At 36.4% G+C, this 20,587-nt stretch overlaps 1 protein-coding gene across 1 annotated transcript; it reads left to right on the top strand.

Annotated features, from left to right (window-relative positions):
• Positions 1–554: 554 nt before the first annotated feature.
• Positions 555–19,218, top strand: LOC134740978 (sodium-coupled monocarboxylate transporter 2-like). Its single transcript, XM_063673671.1, has 12 exons — positions 555–779; positions 2,564–2,723; positions 4,615–4,680; positions 10,148–10,199; positions 11,221–11,288; positions 11,906–12,060; positions 13,017–13,157; positions 14,322–14,546; positions 15,699–15,880; positions 17,062–17,306; positions 17,787–18,065; positions 19,072–19,218. The coding sequence occupies exons 1-12, from the start codon at positions 580–582 to the stop codon at positions 19,108–19,110; spliced, it is 1,812 nt and encodes a 603-aa protein (XP_063529741.1). The 5' UTR covers positions 555–579; the 3' UTR covers positions 19,111–19,218.
• The last annotated feature ends 1,369 nt before the right edge of the window (positions 19,219–20,587 follow it).

Below are 20,587 nucleotides of genomic sequence, written 5' to 3'. Positions count from 1 at the left end.
ATATAAATACTTAAATACATCGAAAACACCCATTACTCAGGAACAAATATATGTCCTTACCGGGATTCGAACCCAGGACCATCGGCTTAACAGGCACGGTTATTAGGTCACTACCCACTAGGCCAGAATGGTCGTCAATTTTTTAGCCTAAAATAAAAACACAAACACGGTGTATCCTATAATACACCGTGTTTTTATTGATTTCCGTTAACTTCGGGGTATGGCTTAGTACGTTTAAGGAAACTAAATGGCATAATTAATAAAATAAAAAAAGTAACGAAATGTCGCATTTAGCGTTGTTGTAACACGGGCATTGTTATTTAACTCAAAAACTGTAACATATCAATGTTATTTCGAACATCGATCGTCCGAGATGGTACTTACGTTTAGTAGGAAATTGTATGTAGCAGCTTAGCAGATAAACAAGTCATTCATTAAGTATCTCCTAAATGGAGTTAATTTGAGAAATTGAAATTTTGAGAAAGTAATTTAATTTAAGCTCAGGAATACACCCTTGAAATTAACGAAAAAAAAACACCTTTTCTTTGTTACAGTTCAATAAAACAAAAATAAAGCACCATGCCGTTCACAATGAAAGAAGGTGGCTTCGGCACCGGCGACTACGTGGCGTTCGGGCTGTTGTGTGCGGCGTCGTGCGCCGGCGGCGTGTGGTACAGCGCGATGGGCTCGCGCAAGCGGACCTTGGTGGACATCAGGGACTACCTGCTGGGCGGCAAGGCCATGAGCACGGGGCCGGTGGCCATGTCGCTTATAGCCAGGTGAGCAGATACTCGTAACATGTCATATCTATAGACGCAGAAAACCAAACGTTGTCAACTCGGTTCCTGAAAATCAGCTGAACATTGATAACTGACTAGAATACAATATAATTTCGGATTGTAATTTATATCGGATGAAACTGGAGTCCGCCTAGTCTAAGCTAACTCTGCACCGACTTTGACAGAATAATATGTGGAAGTGTCATTACATACGTCATATTATCCACCCCACCTGGCTCACAGCCAGGTGACATCAACATCATTGACATCAACATTATCATCATTTCTGCCTTATTGTCACCCACTGTTATAGAGGCTTCTCTTCGTGTAGCCGCCGTCTCTTCGTGTACCGTGTTCGCCTTCCTTCACTGTTTTTTACTCTGAAATTATAATGTGTTGTGTCTGTGTTGTGGTAAAGAGAAGACAAAGCTGCATGTAACAATACATAGGCTACAGTATTACTATACTGCGTCGAAATATCGGGAGCTCATAAACAAATCAAAAGGTAATGACGGTCTATATCCCGGTCAATATAAGTCTAGTATTACTATCGCTCGCTTGTTTAACAATATCGTAAGAAAAAAGTTTTAATTATGATTGAGACTATCAGCGATTACTTACTTCATCGTAACTTTTTAGGGTTCCGTACCTCAAAAGAAAAAAAACGGAACCCTTTTAGGATCACTTTGTTGTCCGTCCGTCCTTCCGTCCGTCTTTCCGTCCTTCCGTCTGTCTGTCAAAACCTTTTATCTCGGAAACGCGTGTAAGTATCAAGTTGAAATTAAAATATACATATACTAAGGTTTATTATGTCTAAGGATGTGCAGATACATAACAAATAACTGGAATTCTGTAACAATATGACAATGGTGATAAATGATAATACACGGAGAGGAGGTAATAACAAAATCAGAATTCAATTATCACGTTAATCATCTCTATCAGAGGTGCTTGTAAAATACGGAGATTAACGGGCCAATTCGAACAATGATCTAGATATCAACTAGATACGTCCTCTTGAACGATCTCTTAATATACATATTACTTATAGACATCCAATCCAATGGATATCTAATGGATATCCCAAAACGTCACAATAATTGTAGCGTGAAATGACAATTGGTTTCTCGAATCGAACTGCATAAGATAACTAGTTGAGAACTAAACTATAACGTACGTATCTATTAGATCTCGTATTGTTCTCGTATCTAGTAATTATCACGTTGTTCGAATTGATCGGAAAATTTGAAAATATTGACCTTTGGACGTGTACATTACCTATTGTAGGAAATGTAGTATACTTATCGTGAGTGAAATATTACCAACCAGTATAAAAACAATTGTGATTTTTCTATTCAATAATGACATACGGTAAAGTTTAAAGGTGATAGAAATCATGGAACGCAATTGAAATAATATTTATCTAGGGTGTAATTTATTGCAGCATTTTAGAGCCCGATTGCTGAGTTAAGATCAACCAATTTTTTTCCTGATAATAAATAAAATATTAGCTGGAGGTAAAGCTAATATTTTATTTATTTGTAAATTTACACGCAGGAAAACAAAAGTCACCCCTTCTGTCCCGAAAGGATATTAGAGTTTAAAATACTGGTTGTGACTAATCGGTCAAAAATGGTCTCGATATATTTTAAGGCTGCCGCTAATTTGTCAATAGAAAAAGATATGTTAGAACCTATGTAAATCTGTGTATACAATCTATATGTTAGGTTTAGAGTGCCCTTTACCCGTTTACTTGTTTCTTATAATAACAATCTTGTCAACAGTTATGTGTCAGGTGTGACAATCCTGGGCACACCGGCGGAGATTTACAATTACGGCACACAGTACTGGCTTGTGATCATCGGCGTGACGCTCAGCTGCATCATCGTGGCCGCTGTTTATCTGCCGGTGTTCTGCACGCTGAGGTTATCGTCGTCTTATGAAGTAAGTGCTTAATACTGGTTGGTGATCATCGGCGTGACGCTCAACTGCATCATCTTAAGGCACTCTGTTTGGGCGTACTGCGTGTGCAGAAGATCGGCAGTTGTTTATTGTGTTACTTATTAGCGACCCGCCCGGCTTCGCACAAAACCTTTACTTATTATACACCTAAACCTTCCTCAAGAATCACTCTATTGATAGGTGAAAACCGCATGAAAATCCGTTCAGTAGGTTTTTAGTTTATCGCGAATATACATACAGACAGACGCGTCAGGGGCAGGACTTTGTTTTATTATAGTGATAATCGCCGTTTTATGAAGTAGAAGTCAACTCATTTTACAAAGCAATAAGTGGGTCTTATCTTTTGGGTAGGTAATGAAAACTGGATATGTTTCATTATTGTCTCTTTGCTGTAAGTAATATATATTATAATACTTAATAATACAACACAGTACAGCATAAAACGGGGTTATCAATTGAAAAAAAAAAACAGATTTGTACGTAAGCAGTAAAATGAATGAATGTTACGTAAATTTTGTGAGTATTTTTGTAGCTTGTATATGTAGTTAAGTATATGAACTTCTGTTGTTATCAACTACACGTGTAGTAAACTGATTAACAATAAAATAACAATAAATCAGGTATTGAGAAGACTTCCCCCGTAATCACTAGGAGTAACATAGATAGAGAGCTATAACTCATTAACATAACAGTTGTCTGTATTAAATTCTATTTATTTAAATAGCAGCAGAAGCTAGCTCAAAGATATACATATATGTAATTAGTAATATATATTGTCTGGTCCGTTATTTGTATGTAAAAGCGGGACAGGATTACATTAGGTACTAACTTCTTGCGAAAGTCACGGCCGTCTTTTTAATTTATATGCTTGAGAATCTAGTTCATTTGCATATGTTGCGACAGAATACTATGTCCTTAAATGAATAAATACATTCGATATTGATACAAACGTATACTTATTAACAAAAAATCTAAACAGTATTTTTTTCTCACTTAGCTAATAAATCAAAATTCAATCCGTTTATCTCAGCTACATAACAAATTAAGTCGAGATATGATACGAGTGGGGTCGTTACACGTTATCGATGCATTAGGCAATCTGTCATAACATTCATAATCAAATCTGGTAGTGAAAGGCTGCCTAGTCTACCAAATATAGATAAGGCGCGCGAATACAGACGGGCCCACAAGGAATGTTTTTGTACTACTCAGATTATGATGAAATATGACGTAAATAATTATAAACAAAAGCTGTATCGTTTTTTTTTTTTATCTTTATTAAAGGGCTTTTTCGAGTGAACGAATATGTCGCCCCAAGCTGTATCGTGATTTAGGTATATGTCTGTTATGATGAACTGATTAAAACCTTATGTAGTGTACTCAAACAATCTGTCGGTTTGTTGTCTCAAGACTAAAGTACTAATTCCTCATACTCCACTGAGGAATTAGTATATTATAGCTGCTGAAATGTATATTATGATAAGATAACCAACAACAAAATACTATACAGGCATTTTGTCCATAATGTTTGTATGAACGATTTATCCGTACACATATTAAAATATTTTGTCAAAAATCTGTTGCAAAGAAAACCACCCGGCCTACAAGTGTACAACGAGATAGCTTAGTTTGAAAACCATACAGTATATATTTTATAATATTTTCAAAGTAATTTGAATAATGTCATTTTGCTGATTTGCCAAGCGGATAGGACAAATAATTTTTTAACTACCATATGGATAACATAACAGTACGTCTATATAGTAGGTAATAAATACATACTGAAAAGCAGGTAATACATATTTTATCGATGTAATTACATTTTATGTTTCATTTACACTACATTAATTATATATTGTTTCTTTTGTTTCAGTATTTAGAGTTTAGATTCAATCGTCACGTTCGCGCCGTAGCGTCACTACTTTTCTTATTGGACGAGGTAAGTTATTGATTAGCACCAGGTAATTACCCATTATTTGCAGCTTAGTTAGTTTTAACTATCATAACATCCATGTTATCTTTGCAATGTACTTAGCAATATACACACGACACGGCATAAGTATACAATTTCAATCAATAAGGAATCTGAGATAAATAAGGATCAACTACTCGTAGTCTTTTATTTTTTTATGGTTTCAAGTCTGCCAAAGTTATAAAATTAGATAACTATATTATACTATAGTTGTATACATTTTCGATGCACTCTTGTACAGGTGCTTAAACAACCGGCCAGTGCGAGTCGGACTTTTGCACCGTCTCGCTCATCCTTGTCTCGTCTCGCGCTTTTCCGATTGGATCGGAGCGGTGCCGAGTATGTACAGCCGACATATAGCAAGTGTTTGAAACATTTATATTTCGGACACGCCAGCTAAGCTACTGGTCGCCATCACCGCGGCCCTGAAACCTGGCCCCGCTCAAACGGTATCACCAGGCGGGTCGTGGGGTTGGGTAACGATCGGTAGCGAAGAGCTGGCGCACACCAGCATCCATTTCGTCCTCAACTCGACGAACATTGACGGTAGGGAGCGACCTGCAAAAGCCATCGCAGCCGGAAGGCGGATACGGCCTCTCATACCTCCTCTCAGGGAGGCATCGAATGACATCCATCATCAACATTTACTTTGTATCAAGTAGAAGATGTCACACTTTCGTGTTACGCGTATAATATAATGGTATATGATGCCATTGATGACAAAGTAAGCATTAATTGCAAGTATTTTTAGAACGCTTTTTATTAGAATACAACTAAGTAGTTCTTTGTTCTTTAAAACGTTCGTATGCTATTGCCACAATAAAATACGTATCTATTTAAGAGTAATCGATACATACAGAGCTAGCTTATACGGACGACAAACTCTACCTTAAGTTCTTGTCTGTGTGTGATAAGGATCCTGGCCGAATTTTCAGTAATCTTTATGCATTTTTTTCGTGAACGATTTTTTCTACTCTATACAGCACAACCGGGCTGAACCCATGATTTTTGACACCACATATGAAAGACTAAAGTGACAATTTAATAACTATTCATTATTAAATAAACACTTTTTAGGTTGCTTGAATATTTGTGACTAATAGGTACCTAAATGTACAAACACTAGTGTATACGTAGCAGTAGACACAATAATCATAAATAGGTACTACCATACCTAACCATACTACCTATATGACAATATTTAAATACAATATGTTATATGTGTTATATGTTAATATGTTGTAATATGTTCAATATGTATGTTTGTATATGTTTAATACAATATGTTCTATCAATAATATTCAATGCAATATCAATGGATTTAAATTGATGTATGAATCTCAGTATAGAAATAAGAATATCTAGATTCCACCGCCTCATACCTACGTACCGTACCGACCTAAGTATAGTCTGGGCTCAATAAACCTCCGGAACAATTATTTACTGTTCAGTCTCGAAGATTAGATAAATAGTTTGTTATTTTATGTTTATGAATAATTATGGTCTTTAATGCACATTTTACTTGCTTATCTTTTTAGTATAAATGTATTTGCTGTTTTTTCTTACTCTAGGCGTTGGTGATTATAAATCCTTTTATAATTACTTACCGCAAATATTTTATGATGAAGTTTGACTTTAAATCAGTACAGCTATCACCAGTTTGGCACTAACATAAACGCAAGCGTGAACTTAACTTACTATCTATACATCTCGCGCGCACTAAATAGACAGTAAATTACGTAGATAGGTATGTAAGTGTTGACTCGTGGTACGGGTACAGGAGTAGGTATACTGTAATTAAAACTGTTTAGTATTCATTTTAAATATACCTATTCCACTTACCCAGGGTCTCAGTTAGCCAGGAATAAATAAATTTCTGTCTCATTTACAGAGGATTCCATTAATAGAGGTGAGAATAGAGGATATTTCAGTTATAAACGTGGGTAATTTTGTAAACATTATTTGTATCTTAAAAAAATAAGTTAAAATAATCTTTTTCCTTAAATCTTTTTTTAAGTCTGTTTAAATTTTTATCCGAATTTATTTTGAATGATTCTACAAAGGATTTTTTTAAATTAAAGATACGGACTTCATTGCGTATTACATCTTAGAACTTTAATAAATGAAAATTAATTTTTGTTTTTGCGTATTTCGTATGCGTGTCAAGAATTTAGCTTTCGTTTCGACAGTTTTAACTATTTAAATTAACTAAATTGAAGAAAGACACAATTAACCAAATGCGGAATTTGTGGATAGACTAAAGAGTTAGAAAAAATTCGGAAATTGATCTTCAATCAAGTTCAAGTTAGAGAGGTTATAGATTGATGTTATCTCAGATACAGAGGTCAATTCCTATAACATTCTAAAAAAACAATGAAGCAAATGTAATCTTTCAAATACTTATTATAGTCTTAGTAATAGAGGTAAAATACACTGTCTCAATAATAGAGGTAAATGTGACTATAAAATCGAAACAATCCCAGTTATAGAGGTTTGTTTTATCTCACTAACAGAGGTAGGTAATTCAGTGCTAAAGCGTCGGGACCGCACCATGAGTCCCAGGCCCCAGCTATAAAGGTTTCCCACTTATCCAGGTCCCACTAAACCAAGTTTCACGGTATACATTTTAGTAATTTTCCTTCCGTAACGGAATAAAAATGCTTATTGTTAAATGAGGTCATATTTTTAATCGACACAAGTACTTCCTTGAGAAAAAACGATGCTGCTACCTATATGGGTATTTTCATAACGCTTTTGGTAAGATATTTTTAACACTACTCACGGCGTAGTATTAAGACATAATGACATGTAAAAATATTTTTTATCAATAAATGATCGTATCGTATCGTATCGTCCTTTTGTCACTCATTATAGAACTTAAGTCATGTACTATGGCGGGATTTATGGACAGTACGTGATGACTTAACCCGTAAACTTAACGCATAGTAGGTAAAATTAGTAGGTAGGTACATAATTAGCGGAGGATAAAAAAATAGTCTATATTATATAAATGCAACTACTCGACGCCAAAATAAAACAATAATTTATTCCAATGACGTACTTTCAGCTTTCGCGTACGGACAGAGTTATAAATGCACCTATTTGTTGATGCATCAACATTTAATTGAATTGACACAATAAAATTGGAGTACTGGGTTAGGCTAATATAACTTAAGTGACATTAAAGTGGGGTTTGGGGATATAAGAATACACATTGAGTTAACTAGATAATGTGACACGCGCAAAAGGCAGGCAGTTTATATAAAGATAAGTTAGATTAGTTTTTAAGAGCATTAGAAGTTCTGTACCTATTTGGTGACCTGTGTCTTTGTACTTAGTACTCCTAAAGTAATTTGTAAGTATTCAGTTCACAAATATACTTCGTAATCAACCGTCGCCGTTCCCTAAAAATTATCTAACAAATATTTTGAAGTAGGTAAATGAGTGCAACATCTACATTTTACGTACCTACTTATGAGTACTTACTTAAGCATAACAGAGTAGTCTTAAACCATGTCTTTACCAAAATTGCGACGGAAAATTACTGGGCGAGCGTGCAAAAAGCTAGCCAGCAAACCTGACCATAATGGTCAAGACTGGAAATACTGTTTATTATGAATCTTATTTCCTGGACATAAGTTCCAAAACGGATGCATATTTTTTGAACAGGTTAGAGAGGTCGTTCGCATTATTTGCAACACGCGGACTTTGCCCGGTCCGGTATGGTGTCGATTGATTGGTATCGTCAACATCAATTGTCCGCTGTTGCTCGTTATTGATCGCAAACCAAGATATCGCAGCATTTAGATTCCCACGTAACTGACAATGGCAACTGTCAAAGGTTTTTATGGATGCTGCCAGTATAGGTCTTACCTGTTTCTTCTTAGTTTTGTTCCTTGAATAATTTAACATTCTGTACATATACACAATGTATATTCAATACTTGGGCAGATAATTATCTAACTGATTAGAGGCTGATTTTTCATGATTTCTGCGATATATTAGTTTCCAATCAGTAATCTCATGAAATATGTATCAACTATCAAGTAATTTAGACTTGAGAAAAATGAACGTAATCTCGCTCAAGTCGCATTTTAAATCCAAGAGAACGCAAGGTTAGCTTAAAAATCCCTTTTTATTATGATTAAATATATATCTTTCTACTAGACACGGTACCTGTGTAATTATCTAATTATTAAATAATACTATAAATCTCATATTGATCGATCGACTCTACAGAAACAAATAAGTATCTGTTTCTTGACATAAAGCTACCATTGCCCCTTGTTAAATATTGTAAAACGTAAATTAAACACTTAAAGCAATTAGTTCATCGTGCCTATTTGCGCACATTTCAAAATGTCAACTGCATCTGGTTTGTATTTAATGCCTAAGTACCTAGAATTTATTGCATTAATCTAGTTTGGAACTAGTTTTAACTAATCAAAACCAATAAATTAATTGGTAACGTGTTTTAGCACAATTGTTTATTCAAGAGCAGACTAGGATTATTAGACTTTAGTCCCAAAATAAAGAGTAGGTGGTAGGAAAGTGTAGTACCTACAATTTGAAGTTGACCCGGGTACGGTTTGTTTTGTTCCTCTGTCCTTTTTGGAAATCAATTAAGTAAATAGGTCGCACAGTCTGGGATCCGTTTGAAAACCCATTCCCGAGAATTAGCGGCACTAATTTTTAAGAGACAAACTGCTTTCTGACTGTATATTATATTTAAATTAATAATATGTTAATATGAGATCTTTAAATTTAAGATATATAGGACATTTTAATGTAAGAAGATTTATCTTATTATTTAAATTTACTTAATTTCGTATGTTTGCTTCCATGGAACATCAAGCATATTTTTTATTATAAAATTACGTGCGTAACAGAAAAATTCTCGGCCAAGGCCGTAGTCTGAAGACGGACTTTGAACGAAGTACGCTAGTTGACATCGTAATCAAATCCATCAACAATGTTCAATTAAGGTTGATACAATGGTAGGAAGTAATTAACCGATGGAAATGTTTCCATAGACTAAAGTTAAAAAGATAATTTGGGTCATCGTCCTTATAGATTTTAGCTTGATCAAATTGTTGTTTGGTTAGCAAATGTCTCTGTTTAGTATCAAAATAATTGTGTAATTGTAAAATTGCAAAGTAATTGTGTTTTGGTGAACAAATACAATTAAAATTGTAGTAAAAATACAATTTTTATCCCTATCGCTAGCTCTCCGTATATTGCCGAGTAGCTGCAAACTCTCTCTGTTATTATTTTATAGAAAAGTTAAATAGATAGGCACCGTACATAATCAAAAAATCTGCTTAGTTATTTAATATCGTGATTTGGCTTTATTTTCTTGGGTTATAAAGCACGAAAGAAAAAATCAAGAATAAAGTCAAGTGAAATGGCTCATCGCTTATGTATTTAATTTCAGGTATTGTTCCTGCCTATGGTCGTGTATGTTCCTGCATTAGCATTTAATCAATGTAAGTATTATTGTAATGAATGTCATGTACTGGCCTTTAAACTTTTTAACTTTGTATTGAAAATTGGGTTAAAGAAGCACGTATATATACGTATATATATAGTTGGTCAAGCAAATCTTGTCAGTATAAAATGGCGTGAAATTCCAATTTTCTATTCGACGATAATCCTTCGCGCCTACATTTTTTAAATCTGTCGCATTTTCTACTGACAAGATTAGCTTGACCAACTAAATAACACACCCACACCTACACTATAGTATTTTGTCCTTTATTCACGTGCATATTTTATTCAATGTTATTTATGTACATTGTAGAGTCCGATTTTAAAGAGAGCATATACACGGTGGCTAAAAAATAAGTGCTGGCTTTGGCTGGTCTATTTTCTATGGCAGGGTAAAAAAATTTTTCGCGAATTTGTGGTTGGTCCCATAGTAAAAGTTGCTTAGTATAATCCCAAAACCTCCCTGGCAACGGGAATGCACTTATTTTTAGCCACCCTGTATTTCAAAGGCTTGAACTAAACCGCTACCTCTATTATTAGGACAGTCTTAGAGACAGTATTAGAATTACCATTTTTTATTAAGCACTAATATTTGAAGCTAATAATATTTGCACTATAAAATGTAAGTAACCTTACTAGAGCCAAATCTACCTACATTTTTAATTTTAAGAATAGTACTCGTACACCCAAGATAGGGACAGGTACTCGAGTAGTTTACAATTATAAATATAGCCTAAAGTAGATTCATTTGAAGTAATTTACGGGTGCTCTTACGCAAATTATAATTTAAAATCGCATGCGCATCGCATTTAGTGCTTGTTTATTTTGTGACTTGAATTGAAAATTTAAAACTGCAAAGTAATTTTTGAAGAAAAGAAAAGAAAAGGAAAAAAAAGATAAGTACAATATATCACTACACAACGTATACTATCACTATCAGAAAGGACTTTTGTTCGATGAAAGGAAGATAAGTTTAAGTTCTATTTTATTTGCAAGCTTTGTTTTATGCTTCTCTTTCAGTGACGGGGTTCAACGTGTATTACGTGGGCGGCATCATGGTGGCCATTTGTGGTATTTATACAGCATTAGTGAGTAATTGAGGATTGTATTATTTGACTTGCATTATTTTATTCACAAAGTTATTGATAAGTAAGTGCTTATTTAAACTTTCACGATTTCTACACATTATTAAATTGTAAAACGAGTATTTAAGTTGACAGTAGCCGCGCGGTTAGAAGATGTTGATGTCAACTTTAGCCAGTCTTCTCCGAGACCACGGGGACAACGCCGTCCTCGAAACGTCGGAGGTAAATCTTAAAACTGAAATACGTGATTAAGTCCCGTTTTACAATTTAATAAAGTAAGTGCTTGATCTGAAAAGCTTTAAGGTAATTATTTAAAAAAATGCTTCGGTATTGTTTGATTAAAAAGGTAAAATAAAAAAACACGAGTAACGATCATCATCGCAAGATATTTTTTAATGTTTTATTTAATATAAAATGTCAACTGGACGCTATAAATAGGTATCTAAATAAATAGGTAGTGCGAAATATTGAGCCACTAATATCTCCAGAATAATAAACGATGTTGTTCTTACTCCACTAGATCGTACGTCAGCAAATATTTACTTTACCCACCGTTTGCAATCAATAAATATTTTACCTCGGTTATAGAAATAAACTTTAATGTCATGTATTTTTCCCAGGGCGGGTTAAGAGCAGTGGTGTGGACGGACTCAGTGCAGACCGGCGTGATGTTCATCGGCGTCATTCTGGTGGCGGCGGCGGGCACCGTCGCCGTCGGTGGCTTCTTCTCCGTGCTCGACGTGGCGACGGAGTCCGGCAGGGTGCAGCTATCCAAGTAAGAAAACATTTAAATTAAACTCATCCTAACCCTAACGGGCGTGATGTTCATCGGCGTCATACTGGTGGCGGCGGCAGGCACCGTCGCTGTCGGTGGCTATTTCTCCGCGCCGGAGTAGGTACTTTTTGTTTACCATCTTGGTGACAGGCAAACATCTGAAAATAAGCGGATACCGTAGCCTATTATGGACACCTGCAAGTCCAGAGGTGCCATATGCGCGTAGCCGCCTTGTAGGAAACCTGTGCAGTGGACCTACACGCCTTTTTTGTAGTAGTAAGTTTTTATACGGCCTCTTATTTAAATTTAATCACTTAGGTATTTTAACATAATATGTTACTAGAAACCTTCTACTCGTACTTTAATTATTCTATTTAACCTTTAGTTTTATTGCTATACGTATATAAAGTGCGAAAAACTATTGTGAGATTAGTAGCGTAAGGTATAATTTCGTCTGGTCTGTGTTTGTAGTAGTAAATAGATAAACAATTTAAACATTTTTATAGCTAAGTAGTTAATAAATAAACCATAAAAATGGTACTGTATTTTATTTACTATGTAAACAAAAGGTACTTACAATAATTACTCTTATCAGAAAATGTTATGTTTGCTAGCATGATGTAATCAGCAGGCATATATAATATATATGTATGGATGGCTTTATCCACGTGATAAAATGAATGTCACTTATCTCACTGCCACGTAGACAAATATGACAATCGTACCCGTACAGCTGAGTAAAAGCCGTGACGGTATTGACGGTATACTTAAGCACCGTTATAACCCTTGAATAAATGTAATGCAGGATTTTCAATATTGTCTTCACCCTATATGCTCAAACAATCATAAGTACCTACTTTACTGCTTGAAAGCAGTGAACAAAACTCCCAGACCATGGGTTGAATTAGATGCTGTAATATAAAAACAAAGCATATCGATATATATATTTTTCATAGTTGGAGCTTTTCTCCGTACGAACGTCAGACGGGGTGGGGTGCCGTCTTCGGCGGCATGATCTACTGGACGTGCTTCAACTCCGTCAACCAGACCATGGTGCAGCGGTACATCGCGCTGCCCTCCAAGCGGCAGGCCATCTAGTGAGTTTTATAAAAAAAAGAATAAACTTAAAATCATTCTTCTATTTCTGAAGAACATTTGTATCAGCGATTTTATTGTAGTTTAGCTTGTATTAAAACACATTTGGTGACTATTAGTTACATTAGGGATAGGAAAGGCCTAACCTTATACCTTTCGTCGAATGATGGGACGTCCCTAATATAACAGCTCCCTCAAGTCTCTTTTCGTTGTGCTTAAATTAAGCTTGCTTGCTTAAGTTAAATATGTTTTTACCGTATTTTTATTACTTTGGTATGTGTACATTTCTAAATAAATTAAACTAAACTGGTAAACTTCCAAAAAATGTCTACAAACAGTTAACGTGAGAGCTCCGTATAAAAATGAACTGTCATAGGAACCATCGTTCGACGCGAGATATCGATAAAAAATGTTCTTAACTTTAGCAACATTGCGACAGTCTTTTGTTTTGTCGCGAAAATTCCGGGCTATGGTTATAACTGTTAATAAAGTATGACCCAAATACAAGTCATCACAATCGGCAATATTTTTTTTTGTATTTTGGCATCAGCATTTTATGACTAAGTCTAGAACAAGCGAGAACGCATTTTAGAATGGAGTATGCACGAGTCACGTTTAATTCTCTTGACTATTTTGTGGTTGCTTATTATCTTTGTATTGTACTAGGCGGTCGACGTTAGAACCTACGTCAATAAACCATTAATTAACTGGCATGACAGATTTGAATCGCAGGTTGCAATTATTGTTTTGCATTCTTGGTACCTATGTACTAAATTATTGGTAGAATGAAAGTACCAACGGTAAGTATAGGTCCTTAGTCAGTTCTTGATTATTATAACGCCACTTAGACGTAAAATGTTGAGCGTATACTGATATCCAGGAATAGCAGTAGTAATTTGGCAATAGTTAGGATAGGATAAATAATTAAAGTATTTGATTCGGGAATGTTTACCTTTGTAGAAATATGATCCGTAATGCCTTACGGATCATAAAAGCCACGTAAATATAAAAATACTTGAAATCATTAAAAGTAAAAGATTTATGCGATAAATCTTAGGCGTTCCTATAAGGACGTACGCCAACGTATATCAGCATATTCACCATAATAAACCCAATAGAAGCATGACAGTGACTCTCACACTTGATATATGTCCAACTGTCCACAGTGCTCTAGCCATGTTCTGCTTCGGGGCTGTCCTGGCTATCTCGCTCTGCGTGTGGTGCGGCCTAGCGGCGTGGGCTGCGTGGGTGCAGGGTGGCTGCAACCCCGGCGGGGTGCCGCTGGTGGATGACCGCCTGCTGCCTGCTTTTGTCACTTACATCAGCAAGTTGCAACACCTGCCGGGGTTGGCTGGAGTGTTTTTGGCTGGTGTTTTCGGTGCTGGTTTGAGGTAATTGTCTGTTATTTCAAGTGCTCTGTTTATGTTCTTCGCCAGTGCTCTTGCTCTACGTTTAGTGTAGATTGGCGCAGTGGGCTGCCAAGATGCAAGGCGGCGACGATCTTTTGCCGACGTTTGTCTTATACATCTGCCGGCTTCGGCACTTACCAGAGCTTGCTGGAGAAATCTAGACTGGAGTATTTGTTACTGTTTTAAACTTAATGCTATTAGTTGGTTATTTCAAGTTAAGGTGTCATTTTCTGGCCTGCATCAATCTATATTTTACAATCCATCTCCTTTTTTGTTCTGTTAATGTCATATCTTATGTATTTAGACAACATAAATACCATCCTTATTCCAATTTATTTTAAATATGGTAAATGTTGAAACTGTTTACATATTGCATGTAGATTAAAGGTAATTAATAGCTATTGCTATAATTTCTTCATCAGCACGAAAAACGTCCGAGCTTTTCCACATAAAACTTTTTAGGGTTTGTACCTCAAAAGGAAAAAACGGAACCCTTATAGGATCACTCGTGTGTCTGTCTGTCTGTCCGTTTGTCACAGCCTATTTTCTCCGAAACTACTGGACCAATTAAGTTGAAATTTGGTACACATATGTAAGTTTGTAACTTAAAGACGGACATGTAACGTAAATAAATTAATTTTAAACATGGGTGCCACTTTTGGGGGGTAAATGAGAAAATTAAAAAAGAAAATTCTTCAAACTATAGCATGTATATAACAAGAATGAGCAAGAATGAGAAGTATATAAAATGAAAGAGCTCATTGTGAGAATCTCAAATATATTTTTTTTATAATTTTAGGATAAACAATTTAGAAGATATTCAAGAAAATAGGCAAAAAATGACCATTCCCCCCCTTTATCTCCGAAACTACTGGGTCAAAAATTTTGAAAAAAATACACAATATAGATCTTTACCTATAGATTACAGGAAAACCTATTAGTCAAGCGGTCAAGCGTGAGTCAGACTTAATTACTTAGTTTTTGATCCGACCCCTATGGGTTTTTTAAAGACATTTCACTCACGTTTCACATAAAAAAATACATTGTTCATATTGTGTAATGTACGGAGCCCTTGGAACGCGAGTCCGACTCGCACTTGGCCGGTTTTTTTGATAATTGTTGTTTTTGCCTTAGCTCGCTGTCGGCGGTACTAAACGCCTGCGCGCTGGTGGCAGTAGAAGACATAATGCGCGGTTGGCTGCGCTGGCACTTGAAGCCCTTACACGAAGGCATCATCGCGCGCGTGGTGACCGTGGTGCTCGCCATCATCTCCCTCATCATGCTGATTGTCATTGAGAAGCTGGGCGGAGTGCTGGGTAAGTCAATATTGTGATAAACGACTAGTGGCCGACATTGCGCGGCTGCGTGCGCCCTTGAAGCTTTTACACGAAGACATTATCGCATGGATGGTGACTGGTGCTCACCATCATCTCTCTCATCATGATGGTTGTCATTTGGAGTTCTGGATGAGTTAATATTGTGATATACGACAAGTGACCGACATTACGCGGTTAGTATGGGCGTAATAGGAGGGGGAATATTACGGGGATAGTCACAGGGAGAGTTTAATTTTCTATCTATATGCACATATTGGTAATAAATTTGTAATAATTCTCAAGGTATTGAAGTTACATTGCGCCAACACGCAAACTCGTCCAAACATCGTCTTGTCCTAATATTTGTTTAATAAAATAACATTACGTCTCGTACACCGATTAGTAGGTACTCACTCGTTTACGTCAAGATTGCCAAATGTTACGTAAGTTTGATATAGATTTTTGTTATACCTACAGACAACAGATTTTAAGATAAGATGCACAATAGGATGAAGATAAACTTCAAACCCTCATAAAAGTTACTTTCACGTATATTGGTGTAAAGTGTAAATAACGCTAAGTACAGTCAGATACCAGATTTCTTGACATATGTGTCATAACGATTCGAATTGTTACCTTCATATCTCTTCTCTTCAATTTAAGAGGAGTCCTCTTGTCAGTGGAGTATTTTCCATTTCTCCCTCTCGTAGGTATGCCATATCCTTATTGACCCGCTATCTGATTGTTAGGTGGCGCCCTGAGTTAATTTTTATGCTTTCTTGTCGGACTGTACTACCTGTCTGTCTAACCCACGAAAAATAAATGATGCGATAAGATAAAAACGTTGAACAACAAATCTGATTCATGTATCGTCGCATTGTCATTTTTCCTACATTCCGTTGACGCATGCGTTCAACGCTGCGTTTATCGCATAAAATAAACGCGCGTTTAAAAAAAAAGTGGAAAATACTTTTGAACGCGAACTGTAGAGATACCTATATCTCTACCTACTCGTTAAACTGGCAGATACTTTTGATACGGTGTTCAATCCCCTACAATTGATGCTGCCTGTACGTTAACCCTCGGCTTAGGATAGCCACTATTACCTACGTTACCTACGTACTGATTTGATACTACGATACGATTGCTAGAATAAAATACAACATTAAAACTGACGACAGGCGTCGCAACCGCGCTATCAGCGATTGCCGCCAGCGCCACCTGTGGCATCTTCACGCTCGGCATGGCGTTCCCCTGGGTGGGACCCCGGGGCGCCATTACAGGCGCCGTCGCGGGCGCTATCGTCGCCGGCACCACGTCCATGGGCATCCAAGCCGCCTCGGCGCAGGGCCTGAGGGCGCCACCTCTCAGCTTCTCTATGGAGTGTATTAGGAATTCGTCGTACGTGCCGCCTTCTGATGTTTTGGTAAGTTTCGACGTATGTCAAAAGTAAGTTAAGTTTTGTAGTTACATATGTATGCCAAAAGGACCTGCCCGCCAAAAGTTTTACCATAACGAAAAGAAAAATATGTAAAACAAATGTTTGACCCTTTATAATTCATTCTTCATTTAATTTTTAGGGTTCCGTACCCAAAGGGTAAAAACGGGACCCTATTACTAAGACTCCGCTGTCCGACCATCCATCCGTCCGTCTGTCACCAGGCTGTATTTCATGAACCGTGATAGCTAAACAGTTGAAATTTTCACAGATGATGTATTTCTGTTGCAAAAAAAATTAAGTGGGGCTCCTCACACAAACGAGATTTTTTTGCCGTTTTCTGCGTAACGGTACGCAACCCTTCGTGCGCGAGTCCGACTCGCACTTGGCCGGTTTTTTTTAGTAAAGTTTAGTTTAGGTACCTGTGCCTGTTTATTTTTAATGTAAACCCACTAATTATATCAACAGGACCCAGAAACAATATTCCCCCTATTCCGCATCTCCTATCACTGGATCGCGCCGCTCGGACTTTTCACAACCCTGATCGTCGGGGCCGTGATGGGCTACCTGCTGGACAGCAAGTCGTCCATCGTGATGGACAAGGAGCTGTTTACGCCGGTGATATGGCGCTGCCTTCCGGCTGAGGCCCACGAGAGAGCGGGCGAGGTGCGGAGAGCCGCTATGTTGGATAAAGACGTGGAGCCGGCGCCGAACGCACCGCTCATATTGACTCCCATAGGAGCTAAGGTATATTATTATTCCAAACATATAAGCTCATTGTCACTTTTGGCCGTAGCTGGGTCAAAATTCTTTACGTTGTCTTGTTTTTTGTCCCCAAAAAATGTGACAGAGTGGAGCTTTTTGTATGGGGTGAAATTTAGTTTTTAGGGTTCCGTACCCAAAGGGTAAAAACGGGACCCTATTACTAAGACTTCGCTGTCCGCCTGTCCGTCCGTCTGTCTGTCTGTCACCAGGCTGTATCTCATGAACCGTGATAGCTAGACAGTTGAAATTTTCACACATGATGAATTTTATTTATTTATAACAACAAATACTAAAAAGTACGAAACCCTCGGTGCGCGAGTCCGACTCGCACTTGGCCGGTTTTAATTTTTCTTGTGTGAATTATAATCTACAGCTAGAAAGACATGCAATAGCACTCGACTTTTTTTATTTATTTGATAAGAGACAATAATAATACAAGCGTGACAGTGATCAGAAACAAGACAACGAAAATTATTTTGACCCAGCTGTCTAATCCTAAAGGCCAATTAAAACTTACATTTTGGCATCAAAACGATATCTAATGATGTCATTCGCCCGTGCGTGTGTCTCGCGCAAATACATGTACGGACAAGTACGAGCAAATGCATGCGCGAATAATAATCAAATGACATAATTTACATGACACTCTCAGAATATAAGTTTTTTTTTTTTTTTTAATTTATTTTCAAAAAAGTATAACACTCGCCTCCCAGATTACAATAAGTGGAGAACTTAAAAATAAGTACGTATTACACTAATTTAAACTCACGATTTTAACTCTTTATTATTCACAACGACCAGATTTAATCGCGTAAAATAAGTTTTAAATTTAAGTTTTAAGTTTTAAAACTTATTTTACGCGATTAAGTCCCGTCGTTGTGAATAATAACAAGTACGTATTTCCAAATTAATGGTTACAAAAGCCTGCCTGTCAAAATTATTGCCGCAAATTTATGTAAGCAAGAGTTAACTCGTATTATTTTCACAGGTTGAGATGAACGGGGAAGCCAGCAGATCGGGAAGATGACCTGTATTCTGAAATAACTTACAAGGTCTGAATTTTAGCTTACAAAACTTATGACCACTACATATCTCTGCACTTGGCAAAAACTTCGAGGAATCAGTTTGTATTTGTGACTGCGACGAATTGTGATGTATTCTGAAATAACTTACAAGGTCTGAATTTTAGCTTACAAAACTTATGACCACTACATATCTCTGCACTTGGCAAAAACTTCGAGGAATCAGTTTGTATTTGTGACTGCGACGAATTGTGATGTATTCTGAAATAACTTACAAGGTCTGAATTTTAGCTTACAAAACTTATGACCACTACATATCTCTGCACTTGGCAAAAACTTCGAGGAATCAGTTTGTATTTGTGACTGCGACGAATTGTGATGTATTCTGAAATAACTTACAAGGTCTGAATTTTAGCTTACAAAACTTATGACCACTACATATCTCTGCACTTGGCAAAAACTTCGAGGAATCAGTTTGTATTTGTGACTGCGACGGATTGTGATTGTTACGGAGTATTCCCAAGAAAAGGGATGCGGTGTGATATACTGATATATCTCTTCACTATAATATTTATATGGTATATGATTAAGTAGGTAATAATTCTATGCACTCAGGATCTTACTGGTGGTAGTGGTATTAGTAATGGTGTAAGATTGCAGAATGTGCTGTGCTGTGTTAGTGTTTGTACAGAGGCCTACCGCAACAATCGAATATATGAAATAATTTGTCTGGGTTTCTGTCTGTGGGGAGTTTGAGAACCATAGGGACGCACATAGTACATTCTATTTGGATTTAGATTTTTGCGGTACCTAGCTAGAAGTGGGATCTTCTGTAGCTGTAAAATATTTAATAAATAGTATTGGCGTTTTGTATATGTTCTGGGATCTCATCCTACACGTATTCAGAATTTTACTGTAAGTACAGTCTGCTTACTGTATTTATAGTTTATAATATTGCTATAGTTACAATACAAACTTAGCACCTATGAAGGAGGGGGGGGGGGGGGGGGTATAAATACATATTTTATTTTTCGACTGTACCTATACTAATTCTTATATTAATAAACGCAATGAACGGGGCCAATGTGAATATAAAAAATTGAATGCGATTATAATGTAAGTCTGCAGTTATGAGTGTTATGACCGTTTGAATGAAATAAAGTGGTAAATAATCACTAGAGGCTTTATTCATAAACGCACTACAAGTCTCAAATAATTACCTTATTTATGTTTTATCTCTTTCTTACAAATACGTGGCTTGTAGTGCGTTTATGAATAAGGGCGTAAAACACTAGGTAAGTACCTAGATAAATAATTGCTTACTTTTCAACATAGAACATTACATCAATAAATAGTTTTCAGCAATTATGATAGTCGTGCGACGTTCAGATTTGGTATAATAATATAATATATATAAATATTAATCTTTTATATCACATCAATATTAAATCGAAAATAGAATTTTGAATCTGAACATCGTTC

Source organism: Cydia strobilella, chromosome 4, assembly GCF_947568885.1.
Source record: "Cydia strobilella chromosome 4, ilCydStro3.1, whole genome shotgun sequence".
Classification (NCBI taxonomy): Eukaryota; Metazoa; Arthropoda; class Insecta; order Lepidoptera; family Tortricidae; genus Cydia; species Cydia strobilella.
This window is presented reverse-complemented; position numbering and strand designations above follow the sequence as displayed.